Source organism: Excalfactoria chinensis, chromosome 4, assembly GCF_039878825.1.
Source record: "Excalfactoria chinensis isolate bCotChi1 chromosome 4, bCotChi1.hap2, whole genome shotgun sequence".
NCBI classification, from domain to species: domain Eukaryota; kingdom Metazoa; phylum Chordata; class Aves; order Galliformes; family Phasianidae; genus Excalfactoria; species Excalfactoria chinensis.
Window position 1 is genome coordinate 39,495,148 of NC_092828.1, and position 26,343 is coordinate 39,521,490.

General features: G+C 43.2%; 2 protein-coding genes across 8 annotated transcripts in view; one reads left to right on the forward strand and one right to left on the reverse strand.

The window, feature by feature from the left end:
* Window positions 1-1,495: 1,495 nt before the first annotated feature.
* On the forward strand, window positions 1,496-7,659 carry GRSF1 (G-rich RNA sequence binding factor 1). The gene is made up of 10 exons (XM_072336347.1): window positions 1,496-1,726; window positions 1,830-1,977; window positions 2,404-2,559; window positions 2,887-3,027; window positions 4,063-4,192; window positions 5,647-5,798; window positions 5,953-6,074; window positions 6,277-6,412; window positions 6,591-6,674; window positions 7,204-7,659. The coding sequence occupies exons 1-9, from the start codon at window positions 1,538-1,540 to the stop codon at window positions 6,647-6,649; spliced, it is 1,233 nt and encodes a 410-aa protein (XP_072192448.1). The 5' UTR covers window positions 1,496-1,537; the 3' UTR covers window positions 6,650-6,674; window positions 7,204-7,659.
* A 486-nt stretch (window positions 7,660-8,145) lies between these two features.
* The window catches only part of RUFY3 (RUN and FYVE domain containing 3), a 50,289-nt gene continuing 32,091 nt past the window's right edge, over window positions 8,146-26,343 (reverse strand). For 4 of the 7 annotated variants that reach the window (XM_072336339.1, XM_072336340.1, XM_072336342.1 and 1 more), the window contains 12 exons: window positions 25,476-25,541; window positions 25,282-25,351; window positions 23,615-23,707; window positions 22,822-22,902; window positions 22,209-22,376; window positions 20,672-20,769; window positions 17,061-17,180; window positions 14,814-14,916; window positions 13,083-13,162; window positions 12,090-12,117; window positions 10,932-11,006; window positions 8,146-10,061 (listed from right to left, as the gene is read on the reverse strand). In XM_072336339.1, coding sequence (XP_072192440.1) covers window positions 9,918-10,061; window positions 10,932-11,006; window positions 12,090-12,117; window positions 13,083-13,162; window positions 14,814-14,916; window positions 17,061-17,180; window positions 20,672-20,769; window positions 22,209-22,376; window positions 22,822-22,902; window positions 23,615-23,707; window positions 25,282-25,351; window positions 25,476-25,541 — 1,126 coding nt within the window. In that variant the 3' untranslated portion in view covers window positions 8,146-9,917. Of the gene's footprint in view, window positions 10,062-10,931; window positions 11,007-12,089; window positions 12,118-13,082; window positions 13,163-14,813; window positions 14,917-17,060; window positions 17,181-19,328; window positions 19,607-20,671; window positions 20,770-22,208; window positions 22,377-22,821; window positions 22,903-23,614; window positions 23,708-25,281; window positions 25,352-25,475; window positions 25,542-26,343 lie in introns of those variants that run through there. The other 3 variants (XM_072336343.1, XM_072336344.1, XM_072336346.1) reach the window with 1 other exon arrangement.

Here is a 26,343-nt window from a genome sequence, read left to right on the forward strand (position 1 = left end):
GACAGATTGTGCGGTGACAAATAACCCAATAACCCAACAGCCCATTACAAAATAAGTGTGTTTAGGATGAACTTAGAAGCGTTTTCTTTTTTCCTACAATCAGTAAAAAGAATAGCTCATATATGTTATCCTCTTGGTCAAGAGCATGCCAGCAGTATCCTTGTAGTCTCTTTACCCTTAGCACAACCGATTTATTCTGCTAGGTAGCTTCGTTCAACATCAGCACTGAAGAGTGAATAAAAGCAAGTTCTGTTGTCCAAGGGTGATTATTTTTTTCTCCAGATCCTACTGACAGAAATTCAAAGGCTCTCCTTCCTCACACCAGCCAAGAAGCCCAGAGATGCCCGGCAGAATGGTGCCCTCTAAAGGTGACTGGCAAATACTGACAGGCTGTGGCACGGGGCGGTGTGCTGGTTGTCACCCAAGCTGGGATGAAGGTGCACTGGAGGCAAAGGGGTCAGAGGAATTCCGTCTGTTCAGGAGATTCTGCTTTACACCTTGCTTGGACCCCAAACCTTCAAGAACAATTCATGTGCATAAAAGAGGAACACATGCAGCGCTCCCTTGGCCTGTAGGATTCAGGAATCTGCTTATTCTGTGACAACTTACAGTTCAGTCTGGAAAAGAGGAGGCTCAAGGGCCTCTAAAGTGATCTGAAAGAAGGCTGTGGCGAGGTGGGGGTTGGTCTTTTCTCCCAGATAACAGCAATATTACTAGAAGTAATTGCCTTAAGTTGTGCCAAGGGAGGTTCAGATTGGGTACTAGGAAACATTTCCTATAGGAAGGAGTGCTGAGGTGCTGGCACAGCCTGCACAGGGAGCTGGTGGTGTCACCACCCCTGGAGGTATTCAAGAACTGTGCAGATGTGGCATTGAGGGATGTGGTCAGTGGGCACGGTGGGGATGGGCTGGGAGTTGGACTGGATGATCATAGAGCTCTTTTTCAACCTTAATGACTCTGTGATTCTATGACAGCTAGGAAAAGGTAGATGTTGGAAAGAAATTACTATAATTTACCTAACTTTTTTGTTTATTTTTTCTTTGCACCTATGAAGTCTGTTTGTTTAAAAACTTTAAAAGATAAACCCAACGTTTAAAATATGGGGGGGGGGGGAACACATGAAGGTGAACCGCTTTAAAATTGAATTCACTAGTGTCTTGTAGCAAGGGGCCTACAGCTAATCTCAGCACTGGAGGGGCGCAGCCTCAGCAGGGCTGTTTCCAGATGAAATGCTGTTGTCAGGTGAGCACGTTCTATTATCAGGGCAACGTCTGCCCTGTAGGAGTCTGCGACATGAAATAGTTTATAAAAGCAACAGCTGCAAACAGCGATACCGCTTTGAATGTGTTTACGGTTTTGAAACACAGACAAAAACCACTGACGGCAAATTAACGGGACGACAGCACTATACAGCGATCCCCCACGCCCGAAGCCCCAACACCCGCCCCAAAACTCCTCAACCGCCCGCCCTCCCTCCGCTACCGGAGCTTCCTGGGAAGGGGAGGCGGAGCCGCGGTCTCCTCTCCGCCCGCCGATCATGGCAGCCGCCGTGGCTCGTCGCGGCGTGGTCGGGTTGCTGCTGGGCCGCCGTCCGTGGCCGCTGCCGCCCTGTCTGCGCCCGCCGCCCGCCCGCCGCCGCCGCCTCCTCAACGCCGCCGCCTCCCTCGGGCCGGGAGCGCCGCAGGCCGCGGCCTCGTTCTTCGTCGCCGCGCGCCGCTACAGCCAGGTAGGGGCCTAAGATGGCGGCGGGCCGAGGGGCGCTCTGGCGGAGGCTGCGGGGGGCGGCCGCGCCATTTCCCGCACCCCCGCTGATGGCTCTCGGTTGGCAGGTCGTCGACTCGCCGACACAGGAAGGGCAGCTCGCGGAGCAGGACCCGGAGCCTCCCAAGGAGGAGAATGAGGATTCCGTGTTTCTCATCAGGGCGCATGGCTTCCCCTTCGCGTGCACCAAGAAGGAGATGATGGCCTTCTTTGATAGTAAGGGAGCTGCTTGGCCTCTGTAACGGCTCGCTGTGCTGTTACAGAATTTAACGATTGGCTAACAGTTAACGGAAAGAAAATAGTATGAGGGCATGCATCATGCCCTTACACAGCATGGAAGCTGTGGATCATAGAACCATGGAATCGGGAAGGCTGGAAATGACCTCTAAGACCACCAATCTAAGCATCTGCCCGCCACCAATATTGCCCGCTAAGCCATGTCCCTAAGGGACACCAGCCCCCTTTCTTTGTGAGAAGCGCTATGTGTTAGAGCTCAAGGTAGAAACTTGAGTTTCCCAGCCTACCCGTCAGGACAAGGGGGCAGCTTTGTTCAGAACTCTCAGGTTTAGTGTGGGATCAAAAGCTCCCCCGTGCTTGACACAGCTGCACATGTTTCTCTGTCCTGTGTTCCCCGATCTCCAGGCTGTAAGATTCGGAATGGTGAAAATGGCATACACTTCCTCCTAAACAGGGATGGGAGGCGCAGGGGAGATGCCTTGATTGAGCTCGAGTCAAAAGCGGATGTACAGAAAGCACTGGAAAAGAACTTGAGATACATGGGCACACGTTACGTGAAAGGTGGGTTTGAGCAGCAGAAGTTAAATGGGAAGGAAACACATTGGTTGATTACAGCTACTTGAATACTGAAACAGGCTGGTGCCAGGGGGACAGCGGGGAGCCAATACTGGCAAACAAAGCGCTGTGAAGTCAAAGCTTTTAGAGCTGTGTGGGAACAGCAAAGTCACTTATGATGTGGGGGACCATTGAGTATGTGGGAGCAGTGTGGGGAAAGAAGATGAAGTTGTGCGTGTGTATGAAGGGGGGAGAAGCGACGCCTCAAACAAGGCGAATGCAGAGTGCTGCCTTCTCTGTACCATGAAGGAAAACGTGTTTTGTGCCTTGCAGTTCATGAAATACACGATAAAGATGTAGATGGCTTACTGCAGAGCCTGCGCTATGAGTCGCAAGTCATGAGCGATGGAGTCGTACTGCTCAGAGGCCTTCCGTTCGACTCCACAGAGGATGACATTGCAGATTTTTTTGCAGGTAAATCAAACTAGTTTCCGCTCTCTGTTTATGAGGTGTTTTGTGCTCTGAGTTCATGTTTAGCTCAGCAGTCATTCCCCCTAAGTGAGAGCTGAAAGAGCACGTGCAGACATGAACACCTTAAACAGCGTCACAAAGTGCTGTCCCCCTGCTGTTAGAAGCAACTAAAGCTTTCTGAACAAGCTTTTGGCTGGAAGAACATTGGCTGCCTTTTGACTTCCCAGAAATCTGTGTTAACGTCAATTCTTGCAGCACTCATTAAGAGGGAAAATAAAGAAAAGGAGGAATCTAAATTCAGGTTTTTTGCATTTATGTCCATCAAGTCCAACGCCTGGCAAGGAATGAAGATACCTACAGCTACATCATGATGCTTAGAGCCTTGTCCAGCCTAACCTTGAGTGCCTCCAGGAACAGGGCTACCACCACCTCTCTGGGCAACCTGTTCCAGTTATGCCTTAGTAGTTGCAGAATTGTTCAGCCAAGCAACTACTGAGCAGTGTGTGTTCCCTGCTCTCAGGGCTGGAGCAAGCCAGGTGGTTGCTGCCTGCACTTAATAAGAAAGAAGCTTTCCTGGTGTTAGCAGAAATAACCAGTATTTCTTAGGAGATCAAGTTGTAGAGTAAACTGAAACCACCTTCTCTCTCCCTGTGTTTCTCCCACCACAGGTGGGCATGCTCACAATTCTCCAGCTCGAAGGCTCAGTCACAGCCAACATGATGCCAAATGTGAATGCCACCGGCAGCAGGCTTTTTCATTGATCACTAGCAGTTAAATTAAGTTTAAATGAATCTGTTGCAGAGCTATCACTGGCAATGAAGGCTTCTGTGAAAGCTAACGTTTAAGTGAAGTAATTTGGAATTTTTTAAGAAGTTAAAAATACGTGCATATTTTGGCCAACTTGAACAGTTATTTAAGCATCGGGAGCTGCTGGATTCATTTGCCCAAACAAGAGGAGTTAAGGAAGAAACGTCTTTCTAAGCCATAGCACAAGTTCCTAACAATGTAAATGCTTTTTTCTCCCCATCCTGCTCATAGGTTTGAGGATAACTGACATCACTTTTGTTTATCGGGGAGAAAGAAAAACAGGAGAAGCCTATGTGCAGTTTGAAGCTCCGGAAATGGTAGCTAAAGCCCTACTAAGGCATAAGGAGTACATGGAGAATAGGTAGGTGATTTGCTGTGGTTTATACCAAGTTCTTCTACCCTCTGAAGCATGCGGTGTGACTTACAGCTTGCCCGTTAGCTTAATACCAGCTGCTTTGCCTGCTATCTCATACTCAGATCTTTGTGTTTGTTCCCCTGCCCATGTTAAACCACTGCTCTGCAGGTGTTCCCAACAATACAGTGACCTCACATACTTTCCTATCTTCTAGTAGGGATTAATTAATTCAGATTTTGCCATTATTGTTTTGTTGTTTGTTGTGATGGAACAAGGCTGTAGTTGGCTCACCTACCCAGCTTCGTATACCCAAGTAACTAGCCAAGAAACTATATCCAAAGTTTCCAGAACTGCTGCCAACGTTTCCTTTCCTTTGTCCAGAAAAGTGCATTGTGCTCAGCCCAGCTGCATGGATGCTGAGCTGTGAGCTCAGTCAGGTTGTACATGAGATTATTTTCCTTACTGCGCCTGCTCCTGCTAGGAGGAGAGGAGATATGGACAGCCACATTCTCCTCTTCTTCATGGCACTATTTCTTCTGTTCTGTGGAAGCCTCTGACTAAACACTGAATAGTTAAACCTGTGCGAGGCCCAGCTTGGTACTGTTGCCAGGTCTGGAACATTGCAGGGTCCGAGTAAGGAGCTGTGGCATAGGTGGCTAGAGATGTAAATACAGTTTTATACTTTCACTAAACTTAGGAATAGGATGTATTTTTCCAGCTGTTTCTTTCTGCAGTGTAAGTGGGATTTTGCTAGATTCCCATAACGTTGCGTTACATCTCGGTGTATTACTCCTGCAACTTTTGTGCACACCTTATTACATTCCATTCTACAAATTTCATAGCAGTAAAATCTTAGGTTTTTTAGTGTTTAGTATGGCCCTGTGCATCTTGTGTATCTGCTGGCTTCATTAGTCTGCTTTGGGATTGAGTTATATGTACATATATACATATATTTCAACTGAGGGTTGGAGAGATTGGGATAGAGCAGTTTGAAGAAGAAGTACACTGGGGGAAAAGAGTCTCCTTTATAAGGCTATTCAAAGGGACGCACGCTACTGCAGGAAAGAGAGAATGTTTTTAAGTAGTGCTGTATTTCTGCAGCAAAACATAGCTTGGGCATGTAAGCAATTGATGTTACTTCTAAAAGAATCCAATGGAACACCATAAACTAAAGATCTTGTCAGAACAAACTGGCTCACGGTATGTGGGTTTATACACGAGAGGAGTGCCTCTCATTACACATGGAAAAACACTTTCATAGACCCTACTTTACAATCTAAGTTCTTCAAAACTACTGCTTGCCAGTTAACCCCAAATTGTAACTACACACCATCTGTGGCTCTCACAGCAAGTATGTGAGCAGAGCTGAGACAGGATAACATTGTGCACAGTAATCGTGCTTTTTCAAATCTCTGTGGAAGTACAGGGAGTGCCATGTAATTGTTTCCTTGTAATCCTAGATATATAGAAGTATACATAAGTACAAAGCGTGAAATGCAGAGGCATTTGTCTCTTCGCAAGGAGATGATAAGACTGAGAAGAGAGCTTGGATCCACTGCGGAAGAAAGGGAGTTGGATTACACCAGAGGCTCCAGTGCCGAAAGAGAGAAGGGTGAGTCTAGCCCTGTGGTGTGTGTGTGTTCTTTGAGGCGCCTTCATTTCACCATTGCTGTCTGCTACTGGGAGCATGACCCTGCCGTCTACAGCTTTCCTGTAAGGGAATTGATAATTGCAGGTGTTAATGATGTTTCTCCTCCCTCCCACAGAAGTGGCTAGCGAAGCAGCAGAAAGCTCTGGGCCTTCTTCACAGTCTGGGAGAATCTTATCACTACGCACAGTCCATGTGAGGGGTTTTCCTACCCAAGTTAGCGCCCGAGACATAGTAGATGTAAGTAGCAGTAAAAGTGTGCATCAACTTTAGTTGTTGGCTGTTCATCAACTTCACCCTGAGGGGGAGGGAGTCTTGTGCTTCTTGAGTGCTCAGTCCCCGTGGTTGATGTGGGCTGTGAACAAAACCATGAGGGGTGCATTGCTCTTGATTCTTTCTCACCTCACACACCTTTTGGGTCTCTGTTTTTCCTTCTTTTCAGTTTTTTGCTCCTCTGAGGCCCACAAGGATACTCTTAGAATACAACTCCGATGGAGTTGCCACAGGCGAAGCTGATGTGCAGTTCGAGAGCTACGACGATGCAGTCGCTGCAATGGCTAAGGAGAAGGCACAGCTGCGTAAGTAAAGAGGAAGAGTGTTCCACAACTCCAAGATGTGGATCTTTGGGTACTTTGGCTCTCCTTGTCTAGCTACTGGTAGTACTCTGTGCAACGGGATTGTTTGAAAACCAGATTTCCTAATTATCCTGTGTGCTGGTCACTGAATGCAAAATACCTTTCCCATATTGCTCCCTAGAGTTTGGTGCTGTTGAAGTATCCCTGAAGGAACAGCCAAAGGCTGCAGGACCCCACTAGCAACAGTGGCAAGATCTCAGATTTGGTGAGTGCATCCTTCTTTTGCACTGTTCCTTTCTCATCTTTAGTACACTTGATATTTTGAATTTCAAATAGCATCTGGGCTATTAGAGCGAGTGGCTGAAACTGATTGTCACAGCTAATCTGAAGTCAGGCATCAAGCCTGGGCATGCAGACCTGCACATTCACATTATGCAGAAACAGCTTTGTGTGGCAGAGGGGTAGCAGCACATTTCTGAGGTGACAGCCAGAGCTGGCAGAGAGGTTGTTGCACTGCCCAGCCACCACACCACCTCCCTGAGACTCACCCTGGTGCAGCTGAGGCCTGCTGGACTGTGCCAGAGTGCTTTTTCCACTTGCATTTTCCTCTTCCCCTTGGAGCTGTCCTAGTTTTCACCTGTTAGAGTTTCTGATGTGGCTGCAGCCTCTGGCACAGAAGTAGAGGAGAGGCGCCCAGAACTGTTTCTGGCTCTCCTCTTTTCAGAAAAAGAGAAGAATAATCTGCAATGAAGTAGTGATGGTTTCTGTCTTTTTCCCTCCTTCTTTCCTCATAGGTCAAAGCGAATGCAGCCCTGGGGTACAAGCAAAGATGGAGTATGAGAGTTGCTGCTCGGTTACGAGGATAAGCTGTATAAAATATCATTTGGATTTATGTAACAACATGTAATAAAGCGTGTTGATATGTCATAGAAAGATTGTCTGTCACAGGGGTAGAAAAAACTGTAATGGAGGAATGGCAAATGCTGTGGGACAAAGCAGTTCTAGTCTTAAACTGTACAGTGGTAACAAAGTGTTAACAAAACACCAGTGTGGACAGTTAGCAACAAACAAGTGGCCTAAGATCCCAGTACACAGAAGGCAGTGGGCATAACTTATTCCTTGTCACTCTTCCCACGTATCATTAATTTCTTAGATTTTTTAATCTGCTACTGGTTTTGAAATACGTTTGTAGCCATAGCTAAAGCAGAAGGGAGAAACCACTCAGGACCCAGGATCCAGAGGAGAAAGTTTTTATTACTGCATGTGGAACAAAATGAAAACTCCCAAGTCCAAACATCCAGGCGTAAACCCAAAAATCCAGCATTACCAGCAGTACGTCAGCAAATGTGCCTTGAACTTTTGCAGCACCATGAAGAACAACAACCAGTATTGAAAAGCAGAGCCCTTCACTGAGTCAGAGAAATCAGGAAGGAGTTGTGTGTGAACAGACAGCTGACATCATCTTCTCTCACCTTTCCAAATGCCAGTTTTAATTACAGCAACCAGAGCCCTATTTTGAAGGATTTTCAGCTGCCTCTATAAAAGGGTTGTTTGCATACTGTAACTATAAAGGATCTGCTCAAGAACTGTCCTGCTTTCTACATCAAGATCATCTCAGCCTCCACTTAAGCAAGAATCGCAACAGCCATTCCTGCTGAACAGTGGAAAGCTATGTGGAGGTCACAGATAAGCTGTCACTTCAGAGCTGTGAAATTGCTCAGATGTACCAGCATTAAAGTTACTTCACAGTAAGTGCCTGGTTTCCAGTTTAATCCTCCAGCACTGAAATTGCCTGGGTCAGACTTTCTCCGGCAGAACGAGTCACTCTGAATTTGGATGCAGGAATTTGCAATCTCTTAAGTCTGTACCAGTGTGTACACAGAACTAGTATGGTATTTTGTGCCTTAGCTATGGCATCTCACCCTGTGAAAGCAGTGTTTGCTCACACTTCAATACTAGGCTTCTCCAATTTCACCACTACTCACCATTTCTTGCCTACTTTAAAGGATAGCAGCAAGGTAACTACCACAAGGGGCAGAAAAAGGAAAACTGAAGCTTGCTCCCCTTTGTTTAGTGCTCTGTCTCTGAAGGACACAGAGGAGCTGGAGCACTTGGACAGCTGAATACACTGAAGCCTACAAGGAACTAGGAAGGAGAAAAATTTCTGGGACAAACTAACACCAACCGTGTGAAAAACCTCAATTCTGATACACTTTTTAGTGCAGTTCCAGACAGTCTAATGAATTCCTCTGAGGAATTAAACTACTCTCCCCTAAAAGAATCTGGATAAAGCCTTTGTCACATACAAATACATCCATTTTCTAGAGTTTACAAAACATTTTGTGGCCCTAAAGACTGAAGTAGGCTTCCAGTACCAGGTAGACCAAATAAACTGACGTGATGCGTGTGTGCTTTATAAGTCGGTGCCACCACTGCTTTTTGGAGTAACTGTCCTTGAAGTCACAGCAACAAAGATGGATGTAGCACTAACTATTTAAACTTTTTAAAACTGTTTTGCATCAGGATATTCTAAAGGTAAAAAGCACTGTTGAGTTCATCTCGCTTTCATTTTGATCCAATGCAAAACCAGTGAACTACCAGCTGTATTACAATCACTTTTTTATGTTCACAAAGGAGAGAGGTGTGAAAGTGTGGCCTTAAGCCCTCTGTAATGGTGATTTGTAACTAAACCTTGGGGACTCCTATTCCCCCAGACCATTGATAGGAGGTTCTATTGCAGCTCTTTGGACTGACCACCATTTTGTGGTCATGAAGTCACAGTGGGGGTCTCCAGTAGGGTCAGAGATGCCTTTAAACATTTCTGTGCCAGATCAGTGCGGGTCAGTTCTCCAATGTCACACACACCAAAAAAGAAAATCTTAGCCCAAAGTCCCTAAAAATATAGCATCATTTCACAGCTTTGTTTGATGGTGATTTGCATAGCAAGCCTACTGCTGAAGGACTGGGTCAAAGAAGCAGTGTCAGAAAACATTTTTGTTGTTGTTGGTATTGTTACCTGGACTCCTGGCACTGAAGGAGCACAGTTATGCCAGATTGTCAAAGACAGCAGGGAAGGGGAAATGGTATTTCAAGTGCAGCCAGATATGAGGATTAGAAAATGCTCCCATTTTGCTTTCAGTGAGCCAATGCTTAGCAGCAGCATGTCCTCACTTGACACGCTCCTGATTTGTACACACAGACACATGGCTCTTTCCTGGGTGGAGGCTCTTGTCGCAGCATCCCGAGGCTGTGCCTGATCACACCTTACGGCCACTTGGTGTGACATTCCTCAAGCAGTCCTCAGCACAAGCCCAGGTCAGATCTGGCAGATTTTCGTACAGGGAAGGCTCGGGCTGTTCTGTTTACAGTCTTTTGACTAAAACACCATAAAGCTGCTTTCCCCCTTCTAAGAACACAGGTAAGTGTCTTCAAATTCCCCTTGAACAACACCAGAGAGGATCACCTGCTACAACAGTTGTTATGGTCTCACCACACTGCAGCCTGCCTCCTACAAGGGACTGGTGGAATACTGCTGGATGAGTTGCTTGTGACAGGGATTGCAGACACGCTCTGGGTTAATACTGGACGGGAGGGGCAGCTCATTTGCTGAACAGGCTTCACAGAAGATACCACCGCAGTTCTTGCAGATATTCTGGAGGAAGAGGGCAGAAAAATTACAGGATACTAAAGACACAAGCAATGAAAAGAAACCTGAGTTTTCTCCCAATAACCTTCAGTTAACTCAAATCCTGTCTCTACTAGACTAGAGAAAGATGCCCCCTCTGAAGACCAGAAACTTGTCCTTGTGCTCAGGACTAGGCTACCATGGAGCTCATTATGTCAAAGATTAGGTGAAGACTTGCAGTGAAGCAGGTAAGAGTTACCAAAAATGAAGCATTCAAGTTTTAATTGCTTCAGTCCAGCTGCATCTTGAGCACGTTGTCGCAAGTGATGCACATTTATTTTATACTATATAAACATACCAGGCAGACCAGTTACTATTCTGAAAGCTCCCTGGCCAGGTGACCTTGCTGTGCTCCGTTGCTTCCCCCCAGATATTTCCAAGGACTATTTGGAAACATGGTACTGGTCCATCTCTAACCAAGAACAGAGGCCAGAAGCTGGCCTTGCACTGCCTGGAAGGACCAGTTTGTCCCCAGCTTCCCAGCAAAGCCCTCTGGTTCAAGCCTTGGTAGGTTGGGTAAACCGGGGAAAATACAGCCAAATGACACCTGCTTGTTCATCTCTAAAGCATGCAACAACAGTGAGACCAGAATGTTCACCACAATGATAGCAGTTTTTAAGAGTGCCTTGACAAAGTGAGTGTCTAAGAGTGCCTTTACAAACTGCTCCTCAGCATTAATGAAGGAAAGTGAAGCAACAAGTGTTAACAGTCCTTGTTTCTAATCAATCTCAGACACCACCTGGGAAAACACCTTGACCATCTCATTAAAAATGTAAATAAGAGGAAATGCACATTCACCGCACAGCTGAGATGACAATGTCAAGTCCTTGGAGTTACCTTTTTCTTGCTTCGGCTGCTCTCTTCCTGGCAGAGCTGGCAGATCTGAGCATTTGCAGGTCCTGATGGCTGTTCCTAAACCCACAATAAAAGCCAAGGCATTCTGATTTACTTGCCTGCTTTCCATGGCTCTGGTAGCAAAGCTCTGTGGCTAATCCTTATTTTATAACAGGAATGAATATTTCACATTGTTTTGGTTTTAAGTCCTCTCTTTTACACAGCACACCAGGAAGCCACACAGGACTAACACATTTATTTGCAGGACAGCTGCACTGGCTAAAATCTGAAGGGTATCTGTAATAGTGATATTACCTTTTGCTGTCTCAGTAAGTCACTTAGAGGTAACCAAAATCAACTAAGAGGCAAGAGTCCTAAAAAGTCACCCTCTCCTCAGCAACAGCACTCAGCCCAGCTGGCAAAGCTGAGTTCCAAGGGCAGACCAGGAAGGTCGGTATGGCTCTGCAAGCCAAGGACCATGTAATTTTGCAGGCCTACACAGAGATTGCTGGCCCAGCAGCAAGGAGGGGGGACACAAAGTATCTCTTTTCATCAGGAATAATTGGTGATGGAGGTAGAAATTCCTGGTAGATGGGACTAAAAGTGCATTGCAGCATCCTGCTGAGAGTTGGTGGCTCTAGCTGGGCTTTGCCAGGCACCCAGGCAAAAAAGAATACACTTGGGTCACTTTGACATACACAGAAGCAACCAACCAAACACAAATAAGCCTTCCCTGTACCCTCCACAGGAACCTGCCTAACCCAGACCAAGGATGTTACACACTGCCATTTTCACACAATTCTAAATGATGCCTTCCTTATTCTTTTGCAAGATGCTAACCCAGAAGGGGCATGAGGCAAAGGAATTACAAAAAGGATTTAAACGTACTTTTAAAACAACATACTTTTGTTGAGGGAATGTAATAGACTCACATGAATGCAGTGCTGACAACTAAAAGCCCTTCTACTGAGGTAAGCAGCACTATTCCACTAGAGATCCATCCACATTGCTGCTACACACTCTACGGGCATAAATCTTAATGAAGGCAAAACCTGAAGGACAAACTTCAGGGCATTTGCAGCAGGGAAGACACTGCAGTGACCCAGGAGCTCCCTTCAGCACACTCTCTAGTATTAGAATGCAAGAAAAGGCATCACCAACCTGTTCCTCCTGGGTGCTACTCTGTAACCTACAAGAGAAAAACATCGTTAGTTTGAGTCAGTGTATCAATCACACTGCTACTGAGGAGAAAAACATGGGGACTACCAGAAGGCTCTTCATCCTTTTATTAAAATCCTACCTGCACCGATTTATGGTTTTATTTCTTCAAAACCACACTGCCAAGCCTGCTCACACAAGAGAGCTGAAGCACATATAAGCTTCATCAAACAGGAAAGCAAAGAGGCAGCAGTGACTGGTGCTGCAGAATGAATACTGCCAGCTGAGCCAAGCAGTATGCTCCTGGATAAATGGAAATGCTTGTAAAATGACTTCAGAAGAGCAGAAAAAAGGGAAGCATGAAGGTAGAAAAAGCAGTTTAGACAGCACACACAGATAAGAAATAGCTTTAAAGTTCTGACTGTTTGATGCCCTAGATATGGGAAGAGGCCATGGTTGTGTTCTGTTGTTATGAAGTCTTCCAGGCAAATGGGCAGATCAATGCTCATAGCTTACGCACTGTGAAAAGGGTGCAAAAAGCACCACCACACTGGAAGGTTTTTAATAGCCAAATAAAAAGACCTGAATAAAGCTTATGCTATTTTTAAGACAGTACCTTTCCAATCACCTTTTTATTGGCATTCAGCACACTGTCAGAGCACTGGACGTTGCCGCTGACGTTGAGAGCAGTTCAAAGAGGCTGTTGCTGTCTCTAAGCAACGCCTTCATTAGAGAGCTCTTCCCTATCTGTCTTTAAACCTATCTCCGCATTCAAAAAACAAATCTTCAGCTTAACTTCCAAACACTAAACAAACCCTATCACAACAATCTGAAAACATAGAGTGATTTTAACAATGGGGCAGGAGGCTGAAATGCTTTCTTAGCCAGGGAAATGATGCTATCCCAAAGTTCCCAACCAGCAGCAAAGAAATCAGAGAAGAGGGAGCAAGAATAAAAAAAAACGAAGATAAAAATGAGATGTACTTTCTTCCATACCTGTGTGGCATGACACTGTTTTCCTCCCTTGGGGGCTGCCTCAGTTTGGCGTTTTCATCTTGGACTTTGAGCTTCCCATCCTGCCAAAAAGGATTTATCAGTCAGTCAAACCACATTAGCATGTTATCAAAGAGGTCACCTTTGCCACCATGCTGACACTGCAGAGGGAGACTTCACTTTTGCACTTGGAGAACACTGATCTCACTGCCCCCCTTTGACATAGGCACACAAAAGCATTAAAACACCAATCCGCCAAAGGAGCAGCTCTCTATGCTTTTATTTTTGCTATGAAGAAAAGTCGGTTTCAAGTTTTACAGCTGGACTCTTAATCTTTTACTAGAGGAGACGAAACTTCAGTCACTTCTTTAAATTATTACTTTGCATAAACTGATCAGGGCAACAAACCCTCTCAGCCAGGAAAGAAAAATCTTCCCCTCCACTCTCTAGTTAAGAACTGGGTCATAGCCTGTACCAGGCAGGTACATAAGAACACTTGGAAACACCACCGCATCAAAAACAGTCTGCAGCCTACACAGCAAGCACTGGCTTGCAAGCACCCATGCATACATACACAGCTCTGGTGTAGCAACAATAACGTCCATGAAGCCCTTACATTCTTGAAAGAGTAGACTTGCACTGGATCAAGAACCATTTACAAGTTTTGTGGCAAAAGAACCACCTGTTATGAAACCCATTTATTTTTTTGCAGATTGCCCCATCTGCTCCCAGCAGGATCACCCCTATTGAGTAAAGGAGGCAAACTTCATTTCTGCATTTGGAGAATACTGATCTCACTGTTCCCCCTCGCTGTCAGCCGCTCCCACGCTCAGTGACACATTGTCACACAAGCAGCAGAGAAAAGCAGCTCCTTATCATGATGTGTAAGTAACTTCACTGAACACTGGGTGGGGAAATGGGAAAAAAGAAACAAACACAGAAAGGAACAGTTAAAGCAGCCCAGGGGAGTCCAGTAACAGCAACTCTCAAGTGCTGCAACCTACAGGAGAATTACGGAAACCACCTCTGCTATTTCACAGTTCTCAGATTTATGAGCATTGCTCTCCTCAACAACGGCCAGTTCCCAGCAAAAGAGCCTCTTTCGGTTTACAGAAAAAGCTGGAGGGCACGTTTTCACTTTCAGAGGTAAATGACTTCTAAAAAGGGAGTTTTACTTCGGGGCTATCAGTTTCACTCTTGAGATTACTACTTCATTTTCTTTCCTTTTTAAACAAAGAAAAACACACTGAATGTGCTAATGCATTAAAAGTGCTGCAAGTGACTTTTGATGCCCTCAAGAGATAATTTTGTTTTCCAAATTGCATTGCTTGTCCAGGAGAATTTCCCTTTTTGTGATGCAAAAATCGCAATCGAGCAAGCTTGCTTTTCATTACATGTAATGCTTAATCATCTGTCCTGCTGCGTTATGCTCAGCTTTATTAAACTACTGGAGAAAGTTACCACCACAGTCAAGATCTGGTCAGGTACCCAGCCTGAATGAGGAAATCTGTTCTGCAGTTCAGTGAAATGCTTATCAGCTTTTATTTATTTATTTTCCCTGAAGCTCAACCAAGTGACTGCTTGGCGTGTGCAAAAAACATTCCAAAACTCATCTTGTTCTGACACATTAACAATGCGTGTTTAATATCTAGTAAAGCTCAGGAAGGGAGAACAAACAAAGTGAAACCATAAGCAAACCATAAACCAATAAGAAAAGAAAAAAAGACCCCTTACCGGTTTTAACCAGTTCTTCATGCCTTTTTTGTTTCCTGGGCTGCTTTGGTGACTGTGTGACCATCTCTCCCTCTCCCGCCTCAGTTCGAGTTCAAGGTGGCTCCTGTAATATCAAGGTGGAACTGTGAATAAAGTTAATAACACTCAACATCAACAGCCACTACGTTATTAAAACTATTTAACCTTCTCTTAACCCTAAAGCAATTGAAGCCTCATTCTAGAGCTAAAAACTGTTTCTCAATAAGAAGTTGTGCATTAAAGCCACAAAATGCCGGATGGAGGATCTGAATGTTTTTCTCCTAATTCTAGCACTACTTTGGAGAAAATGAACCTGACGACTAAGTCTGTGCATCCCTACAAAATACCAGCCTATGAGCACATCTGAAGCCCCCAGCACAACCTCAAGAAAAGGATGACAAAATCCAGCTGTTGGTCGCACACCCTTTACTCTGGGGTGCCAGAAAGCTCCGCTGCTGCAGCCTGACAAAACAACTCCATTTTTTGAAGTCCCTACCAGTGAAGTGAACAGAAATGCCATAACTACTGCAGGGAACAGCCCCTGCTCCAAAATCAAAGGCTTGGAACTGGTAAATGTATTGGCAAGGCTCGCACCATAAAAGATTCAAAATCCTCATTTTCATTAAGTACAAATGCATCTCTCCATTATTAACCTCATTACTCTCAATATTGCTCCAACAGACTTTTAAATAACTCATTTGACTGCAGCCTCATTAACTACATGGCCTAGCTGAAGTGAGCAGAGCTGGTGGAAACTTAGATCCAGAAATGAGGCCTTCTCCACATGAGCATTCAAAAACAAACCAACCAGGGGATAAGTCACTTATAATTTGATTAAAAACAACCTAAAACACACAAAGCCTCATTTCATCTAAAAAGGACACAATTCAAGCAGCACTACTCACCACCGTCTGTCAGCTCAGTGTGTTAGACTCTCACTTACTTACAGTAACAGCCCCAGTAAAGGAGGCACCGCTATTTTCATGCTGCCACTTCAATTTAGAATAAGGGAGACAGTTATCAGAAAAAAAACTGAACTGATGCAAAAAACACACCGCCTTGAAAACATCCTCCCCAGACAGCCACGCTAATTCAGTAAAACTGATTTAATGCTAGATGCACCCGTAGATAAAATGCATTCCACACCCAGCGCTATCACTAAGCTCACCCACGCACACCAGGGATGTGCAACAGATTTCTGATAAAAGCCATTTGCTGGCTTTGCAGGTGGCCTCTGTAGCTTTTGGAAATAGGAGACAGAAGCAGCCGTGTCAGGACATGAGACCAAAAAAATAAAAGAAAGCAACCAATAACACATCCACACTGTTCACTCCAGCAACCTTGCTGCAGAACTGAGGATATCTGATGTCTGGAGATAAAGAAGTGCTCTGCTACTTTAAGATGAGAGGATTCCTCCATTTTCCCAACACTGGTAAACTGATGACACTGCAGGGGAAGACTGAGAATTCTTGCTAGGATCCCTGCATTTCACTTCTACCTTTTTAGCTGTCATTGGCATTGCTTCCCTTGTTCCTTAACTCTTACACATTGGCTTTAGGCAAAGACTTCTTTGAGCTACATCCTTGGTGACGAGCAGCCAACAAAGCATCTGCTTCAGGTTCAAGGTTACGTTATTACAGTGAGAATAATTACAGTAATGCTAGGCTTTGGAGAGGTTTGTATGGCAGTCAGAGGCCAAACTGTGCTTCAAAGCACATATCCAGACAACCTGAGATCCCTAGAGCAAGTTAACTTGCAACGGCACCTCCAGGCACATGAAGAATCAACCAAGCTTCCCAAACAGGTTTTGGAGCTTGTGGTGATCTCCATCCTTCTGCATCTCTAGCGCTGTCAGTTCCCAAAGAAATGGTTATGGGCAGATACCCAAATATCCATGGAAAATTTTACGTTTGAAAGGAAGACCCTGACATTTCATTTCCACCCAGGAGATGTTCTGCAGCCTGTTTCTGATATGTCACTCCCATAGACTTGTACCTTTGCTTGTGGCTTCTGCTGACCATTCAGTTCTTTCATGTTTTCTCAAGTTTCAACTTCAAAAGACTTGCTACCTCACAAAGCATTCTAACCTCCCTAGCGTTAACACCATCCGGCACCTAAAATGCCACTCATCTCTTTCCAGCCCTTTCCTCCTTTTGGGATCAACCCGCCCACTTTCTTCTAGACACAGGAAGAACAGCCCAGAAATCAATGAGAAAAAGATCTCTTCACCGCTGCCTGGAGAGCTCTTCCACTTCTATCTGGAGGCTGTTGATTTTGTCCCCAAACTCCTGCTTGAAGAGACGGTTGTCCTGCTGTGCCAACTGACGGTCTTTCTCCGCCTGCCGCAATCTGGATTTGAGCCACATGAACTTGTGATAAAAAACAAAAGCCATGGTGGGGAGGAAGACCGACTTTAACCAACAAATAAACAAAACCCAGTGAAAAGGTAAAGCCAAAAAAAGAAAAGAAAAAATAGGGGATGGTAAAAACAATGGGAAGGAGGAAAATATTTTAAAGGAAAGTAACATGTAGGTGAACCAGGCAGAAGCTCTGATTTTCCATTTTTTTTTCTTTTTTTTTTTATTCTATTACTACAGTTTACAGCCATTAGATGAAAAACAGAAAACATCACTTTTATCCAGATTCAAAGCAAACCTCAAGTACACAAAATTTTAAGTCAAATTTGATTTTAATGTACGTTACATCTCAGCTTTACACATGTAGCTGGAACTTGCAACATAGGTTAGCTACTATATTTAGAATTAGTGCATCTTCCTGGTCTCTTCCCCTGACTGTCATGCTGACTCAAGTGCCTGGGCATTAAGACGCCAAAGCTTCTCTGCTTTGGGCCTGACGTCAAACTGTCAGATGCTTAATTCTGTCTTATTTTAACATTGTTGTGACAGCAAACAAAATGAGCCCAAACCCCAATTTCTGCAGAAGAAATGTGAGGAGAGTGGCAGGGGTGTTAACTGTTCTAACTAGTTGTTTGGATACCTTGATGAAAGCTTTTGCCATTCCCCCCCCAACCCCCCCAAATAGTTAAAATGCATTTCTAGTGAAAGATTGCAGAAGGTTAAGTCTATACTCTCAAGCATGAGACTTGGGCATCACTAGAAGATTTAAATCCAGTCTCCAAGTCTGCTCGTGTGCAGGAGTCCATTAAACAAGCTAAGCAGTGGAATACGCTTGTGCGTAGGAGGACTAGGCCGAGCCTCATAGATTTGTAAATGTATCTAGTGAGAATTAGTAGATATTTTTTCCCAGTTGTATTTCACTCACATCTGCCTTCTGCTGCCCCCAAAAAGCACAATCCAACAGGATAAATGGGGAACTGGCACTAATTTCTGTAAGTGTCTCATCTGAGCAAAAAAACCCTCTTGATTTTACTCAGAAAAACCCCAAAGAGAAAAAAACAAAAAACTCTAGGAGCACTGAGCATCTCTAATGTAAAGCCTATAAGAGTCCAGCACCTTGAGCTTCTGTGGCCACAGGGAAGAGGGCATTAATTTATAATTGGCCACGCTACAGTTGCTTAACGTTTTGCACTGGGGGTGTTGCGATGACAACTACTTTTCCCATTCAGAGCTATTTCCAAGGTTCAGTTGCTCTTTCATCTTTCATCAGCAAATTCCATATTTGTATCGAGCAGTAGAAATGTAGAAGCAAACGAAAGAAGTATAATAGTAAAAGGCAACTCTTCCTTTTAAACCACTAACTACTCAGATAAGGAGCGGTCAAGTACCAAATTACCATTTCCACTCCCCACCACTGCACTTTTTCCTTTGTTTGTTTCTTTTAAACACTAGAGTATAAAGACCAGATTTTGTTGCTGTTGTTTATAACTAAAAATGTAACTCCCATTCTAGGAAGAGGAGAGGCCTATCAAAACACCTCTCCTCAGCTTCCTTCAGTAAGGAAGAACAGCAACATATGCCTAGAGGGATTCATGGCAGAGGTAGAAGGCAATGCAAAGATAAGGAGGTTTTCACTGAACTTACCACTCTATTATGTTACTCTAAGACACCTAACTACTAATTCTGGACACATGAATTTTAAAGGAATAAGGATAAGCGCCCCCCCACCCCCCGTCATCCCCCCCTCACCAAGTCACTAAGGCAAAATTGTTGCAAGCAGTCTTGGTTACAAGAGGGCTGGTCTTCATGGTGATGAGCTACTGAGCCGTGCCCATCTGTCTTAAGACTTGGAGCTGAGCCCACAAAACAGAAGTGAATGGGTAACGGCTTGGGGTACGCACACAACTACTTTCAACAACTTCCAGGGATGCATTTGCTCCTCTAATTCACAAAAAGGGTAACACAGAAAACTAGTCGACTTTCCAGAGCTGGCCAATGCAATACTGGCTTGACCAACGCACCTAATATCCATACAGGTTGAAGACTTGTGCTGCTGTATATGGCATGCATCACCAGGATGTACAGAGCCACATTCCTTATGCTTTTCTGGTGTTTATTGGCCAACTCGTTGGTATTTTAAACACAGTTTAAATGGCAAAGTTAGGGATTTTTATATCCAACTAAATCTCTGAAGAAAAACTCACTAGTTTTAAAAATTCAGCAAAATCCAAATCAACTTTAGATGACAATTAACATTTTAACAGTTGATCTTAGCAATTCTAAAGTTCTCCCCTCCTAAGTGAGTTCTGATGTCAGAGCCGTGAGGTGACCAGACACAAAAATGTCTAATGATGCTTCTGGATCAGTTTGTTTGCTGCACTGTTTAAGGTTTTTGCCTGTTTCACCAAATCCTTTTCACTGTATAAGTAAGTAAGAATGAGGATGAAGAGGAAATGGAAAAAATAAGAACAGCAAGAGAAAAAGAGCACATCAATTAGCTGAGAAGATATAACGCATTATAAAGTACAAATTTTCTACAAACAAACTGATCTATGTCATTAAGAATCATTCAAAATACAAACTTTAAAAATGAGAACATTTACTTAACAAATAGTTTAATGCACTAAATTAATTTCAGACCCCTCCTGCTGAGACGTAAGCCTTCCTTTGGTTTGGCTCAGAGCTACAACTACAGCCAAGGCAATTCATAGAGATGGAAGTCTTTGGCCCAACAAGAAAAAAGGGGAAAAGGAGCACTGCTCCTCAAATCAATTCAACTTCAATATGCTGAGGCCATCCAAATTATGTGACACAGTAACACCAAAGCAGCAGAACCATTAGGATGGGACTTGTCTCAGACCAAATGGATGTTATATCTAAGGGATATTTTTAGCAGATTCTGCAATCAGCCTGTTCCTTGACTTTCATGTGAGAATTTTTTTCCCCCTAGCATATCTTCCTCAGAAACTACAGGGAACTGATTATTTGTCTGCTCTTAAAACACGTGGTTCAAAATTTGGGGAACTCCTTTTCAAAATGGTACCAGAAAGATCTGGAATAATCACGCATCTCCAAGATGGTTTTCTGTTGTACCTTTCTCCCCCGTGCTCCCACTGCAATAGTGCCATTAATAGTCAAGCACTTCTTCACATGCTTAGCAGCGTGCTCACTATCAGAGACAGTAATTGACTTATAATGACTGAATAACTTACAAATACGCAGCTGACAGACAATCCAAGCTGCTATGTTAATTACTGTCTTAGTAGAATATTCCTTTTTTAATGGAAGCTCTCCTGAAAATGCAAAACCCGTCACATCATGTCACGAAATTATTGCTCAGACTGAATCCTGCTCTCTTCACGTTGCTCTGTTTAGTAGTGGCTTAGCAATGCACTAAGGCTCTCACCTGGTCTATGGAATTCAGTGGGACACTATCACTAGCATAAACACAATTATCATAATTGCAGAAGTTTCATTTTTTACCTTTGTTCAAGCTGTTTGATGGTAGCAGCCATCTGATTTGTTTTTTCTTCCAAACGGCTGTTCAGTTCACTCTTCTGTTTCACTCCCATGTCTGAACTCTACAAAAAGTAGTGATGTGTTTATTGTAAGTATCAGTAAAACCAAAATAAGCAAGAACAAATCATGTGGCAAATGGCAAGGAATAGACAGAAGCCATCGAAGACAGAAGGTGCTCAGAAAGCAAATGTCAGGTCAATATGGCAAGGCCAAACATCCTGCCCTACAGGTGCAGGCTACATCCGGAACTCTCAGAATGTCAATATTATAATCAGTTCTGCTTCTGGTAAGTGGTGGGGTAGTGCTGTAACTGTTAATGACACTACACTGTTTTGCACAGAACAACTGGCTCAAGGAGCACAGAACCCATGTTTTCCTGTTCTATAATCTATTTTATAATTTGTTTCTGTGCACTGTGTACTACTCTGTGTCCTAAAGAGTCTGCTTCTGTCATTATGTAATAACGTATGTAACAACAACATAAACATTTCAAATAAGGCAGTAATGGCTCATTGTTTACATCATAAAAAACAGATGTTTTCCTCACTGAAACGTGCACATTTCTGAATTATTATCAATCTTTCTCCACAACAAATAGCATTTTCTTTGAGCTCCCCAATAGGGACAATTGCTTAAAATGGTACAGCTTTCTGTTTTGCCCCTCAGTAGCTCATACCCTCCTTACCAAACTTGAACAATACCACTAGGACTACAGAGAACATCCACAGTCTAGAAAGCAGCCTGAACCAAACCCCACGATTCCTGCTGCTGAAATACTACACCTAACTCTAGACAAAAGAACCTATGGGCTCTAATAGTGAACATCTGCACTAGCAAAGAAGTAGAACAAGATCACCCCAGAGGACTGGCAAAACAAAGATTGTTTTTTTATCCTACAACTGAAAAAAACAACACAGAACTGATGAGCACATACCACTCATGCAAGCACTGGAGAAAATGTTCCCTAATGAAGAATAGAAAGCTCACTACTGAGATACCCCTCCCAAAGCATACTTGTACTGCATATACTTTCCCACAATAGGGAAAATCCTATGTTCACTGTCAAAGATAATGTTACCTAGCTGAAACAGACACCTGTCAAGGTAACCTTTGCGGGAAAACATTCCTTTCACTTAAGGTTTCTTTTTTTTTTCTTTTTCTTTTTTTTCCCTGTAGGTTTACAAATTTGAAACAGGCAAGAAGGCTATCAGTGCACGTGGCATTAAGGAAATCTTATCTTCCCAAAAGATTCTTACACAAATCAAATTTAACCTGCACTTAAGAATGCCAGCCATACGTGATCAACAAACAGAAACAAATGTAGAAAAATGTGTGGGTCGGGATAATTTCACAAAGGACGCAAGACAGATGGATGGATGTATCCTGCCCCCCTAGTACACACCTGGTACTTTTCAAACAGAGATGGGGGAAAAAAAGAAAAGAACAAGAGCTACCACTTTTATTTGGAACTCGTTCTATTTGATTTTATTATTTTTCTTACCTGCAGCTTGAAAGACAGTTCATGCTTTAGGGCCCTGAGATCATCCAGTTGCTGTCTGAGTGCCACCAGTGCATCTTGCTTCTCGCAGACATCTTTCTCCAGCATCTTCATGGCTAACTCCATCTCCTGTCTCATCCCAATCTGTGCCTCCAGTTCCTTTTCCACATCCTGAAACGCAGCACAGTCAGCTTTCCTCCTCATCAACAATGTAACCACCCCTAACTGTTGCTTTCTGCAATGAGGTCACCACCCCTGAGTGTGCTGCACTGTTACAGCATCACAGCCACAGATCTGACGTGTCAGAAACAATTAAGGACAAAAAAAATTCACAATTTTGGTCCAACATTAAAGAGTAATTAAATACACGTTCTGAGTAACTGAGTAACATTTCAGATAGTGGCAATATCCTCACCTGCAAAGGGGATGTAAAAGCAAATGCACTGCCCATGTTGAACCACAAAATTAATATCACTACCAGCAAGACTGCCTCAGATCCAACTGAAGTAGACAGGCAGAAATGACAATAAGCCCCTGGTCAAATACGTTGAAAAATAACTGCTTGGCATGCAGTAATTATGTGAAAAAGCCATCTGTAACCTCACACTGTCCTTACCAGCCGCAGCTGAGTCTCCTCCTTTAACTGTTTTCGTGCCTCAGTCAGTGCCTGTCCATCTGCAGTTCTGTCTTTAGTGACCTAATTTAATGAAGAAACTCTTATCAGTGTAATGATACAACACCAACAATTCTCACATTGGCTGATCTGATTTTTCTACTTCTGTACCAAATTGTCCAACTATCAGAACACAGCGGCTCTATTCAGATAAGGCAACATGCAGCTTATGAGAAATCTCTGTTGCTGAGTGCAATTCAATGCCTATAGTTAAATGGTCAGACAGGCCATTTTCAGACCTTAGATAATTACTAAATATGATTTAAAAAAATCTCAGAAAAATACATTTTGGGGTTTAAAACTAAAACCAGATTCTGTCATAATTACCAATACTTTCAACAAATAAACTGAGAAAAGCCTACAACATATTTTATCATCCTGTCCCTTTATTTCCAAAAGGGGTAACATTTCAGGCTAAATCAGCAGAACTCATTTCTGAGCTTTTTTGCCACATCTCAGTTAGATCACCCTTCCTCCAGTCTGTTCTGACATCTCCACCTGGCAAGCCATGAAGATGTTGTGTTGGCTTTCAGCTCCGCACATGTACAAGTTGCCACCAGGCAGGATTTACTATGGTCAGCGTCCATCTGTTACTCTCTGCAGAGGATCTACCTGGGGTCACTGTTACTTATTACAGATTTTTTGTGAGATAGATAAGGAAATTAAGGCTCTTGAAAACACCTACCCTATAGAAAATTCTGCCCAACAGGTTCAAGCATCATCTACGTGTACTGACCTTGCGATTGGACTCCAAGATGTAAGAGCTTTCCTCTTTAACTCGTTCCATTTCTTCTTGCAATGTAATAATCCTGTTGTTTGCAACAGCAAGCTGTGAGCAAAACAGAACAGTAATGTATTAAAAATGTACTTAGCAGATTTTTTCTTCTCTCAACAGATTACCCTGTGTATGTTTGCTAACATTCTTGGGTAAGAAAAAAAAATATTTCAAGTGAAAAAAGACAATCCAGCCCCTAACATAGGGACAGACCATCTGAAATAGTATCAGCCAACAATGAAAATCTATCATGTTGGTAGTACAGCAGTGACTCCCCAAGCTATTTCTGTTTGTGTCTTTTAGTAACGTTACTAAGTTCTTTAGGTCACTGTGTCCTAGACTCTACATAACGTGTGGTTAACACAAAGTGCAAATTCTCATTTCAATAAAAACTAGCCTGGCAGAAGTGAGAGTCTTTGGTACAGCTCATGCCAAATATATAAAACAGATATAACATGTGACACAGCTCATTAAGTATACCCTGCAAACAGCTCCAGTTGGCACAGCATGTCCCAGTGTTGACTGAATTCTTAATTTGAACTGCATGCAGACTTCCTTAAGAAACAAGCTACTAAAAAAACATAAATCAATAAATACTTCGGTCAACACCGTAATCAGCCTCATGGGTATCATGATTAACGGACGAAGTATTCAAATATGGATGGTAATAAATCAAAAGCCATTTATTGCATCAGCACTGAGAAACACAGCCTCCTGTAGGACACCTTTCTAAAATTAAAAATACCCTTTTAAATTGCAAGAAAACTTTTTTCCTTTGCCTGCAAGAGCTCCTACACTAACTTGCCAGTAAAGTTTCTCATCATGTGCAACACATCCTTTAGAGGTGTTACAGAACCAGACACACACACCTCTCTAATGAGAGTGAACAAGCAAAAAAGAATCTCTGTTTCACATTTGTACTGCCAGAGCACCGAGATGTCCCATCCAAAATCATTCTGCTGAGCAAAGTGACATGCTGTCAGAAGCACCATCAAACCTTTAGGACAGGACTTACTATTATCACTCATGACCTAAAAATAATTTTATTGCATTTACACCATTATTGAATGAACTGCAAGACCAATTTTAAGACACAGGTTATACCTACAGCTCACATACCAATGCCTTTTCATGCTCAGAGTGAACAATGTTTTTATCTAACATTTTATTCCCTTTATATCTTGCAAATTCTGACAGACTAAAGGAAAAATCACTGATGCGTGCAAGATAATATCTTAACAGGGTATCAAACTTCTGCATCTGTGAAAATAAACAGAAGTTCAGAAACGCCTGTCTAAACCTACTTCAGCTGTATGGCATTTCAAAACACATCCATTGTATAATTCATTTGAAGGCGTTTTCCAACAAACAGAAAGCATTCAGAAGACTTCAGAAGGAAAGAGTGGATTCAACAACTTTTGATTCGGAACATAAACACTTGGCTGTTTTCCATCTCCCATTTAGTTAGTGGCAGCTGACTGAATTCTCAGCAGTTCAGTTATTCCTGTTTCATCTTTCAAAAGACATCACTGTGTACACCAGAACTCTGAAAATAAATCCCCCCTTTATCTTTTTCAGTTCCTAATTCCAAAAGGCCAGAACATCAGGTGCTTCCCTATTACACTTACCTCCTCAGTCAGTTTAGTGTTGGACTTTTCTAAGGCATCCACTTTGGCTTGCAGGTTGTTTACTGTAGCACTGTTGAAGAGGGAAAAAACAAAAAAACAACAAAAAAACCCCACATCAGTAATTCCTTCTTCTTAAAAGTCTGTTTCCTATTGTGCTATCCCATATAACAAAGAATAAATAAACCATGTCTTACCTTAAGTGCCTATTGAGTTCTTCTACATAGTTCTTCTGGTCCAAAATAGCAGTTATCTGACCATCTCTGGAAAAAAGAAATACCCTCAACTCAGCTTGAGCGTAGTCCTTTCATACCTACAAATGCTGACTGTGTGGTACATTTCTGAAGGTTCCATGCAGACTGGAATGCCTTCTCCACCATACAAAAAGATGATGAGATAGAAATGAGTCAACTCCAAGTTATTCAGTATACTTTTACCTCTATATCACCCACCCTGATTGTCCTGCATGGGTTTCTGGCCCATCCTGTGCAGCATAACAGAGGCAAGCTGTCACTCTGAATGCTTATGCAGCGTTAAAGGCTACGAAAGGAAGAAATAGCAGTTTCTCTTTGATTTCAAACCTCAGTATCTGACTTAATAGACGTAAAGAGAGAATGTAAAAGGTTTAAAAAGAAATGTGGCTGTACAGCCCATGTATCCACCATAGCACCAAGTGTCCTAAATCCTGATAAGTCTGTGTGTTGCATGTGAAACAGCAAAGCTGAGTTGCAGTCTATGCCCTTCTCATCAGTTACTGTCCTCCAACTTCTCAGAAGCTGCAATTACTACATTCAGGTGCTTTGTGACATGTTAAAGGAGTGATCAAGTTGGACAACATTTCAGTCATTACAACTGTACTTTAAAGAAAAAGACTGCTTTGTTTTTCACCCTCTTGCTCTAAATGTTACATAGCTACATTTATGTATGCTGACACAAGTACTCTGAATTCTTATTACAGTTACAGTCATCTCCAACAGCAGAATTTATTTCTGAAGATGCTATGGTGCTAAAAACCCACTCCTATGCTGTAATACACAACAAGTAAAGGTTACTAAGCTGCTTACT

What these genes read in the sequence shown, in the direction of transcription:
- GRSF1 (XM_072336347.1), top strand. Translation starts at nt 1,538, where the DNA reads ATGGCAGCCGCCGTGGCTCGTCGCGGCGTGGTCGGGTTGCTGCTGGGC. An exon ending in GATGATGGCCTTCTTTGATA is followed by an intron (nt 1,978 to 2,403) that starts GTAAGGGAGCTG and finishes CCCGATCTCCAG; the next exon opens with GCTGTAAGATTCGGAATGGT. An exon ending in CATTGCAGATTTTTTTGCAG is followed by an intron (nt 3,028 to 4,062) that starts GTAAATCAAACT and finishes TCCTGCTCATAG; the next exon opens with GTTTGAGGATAACTGACATC.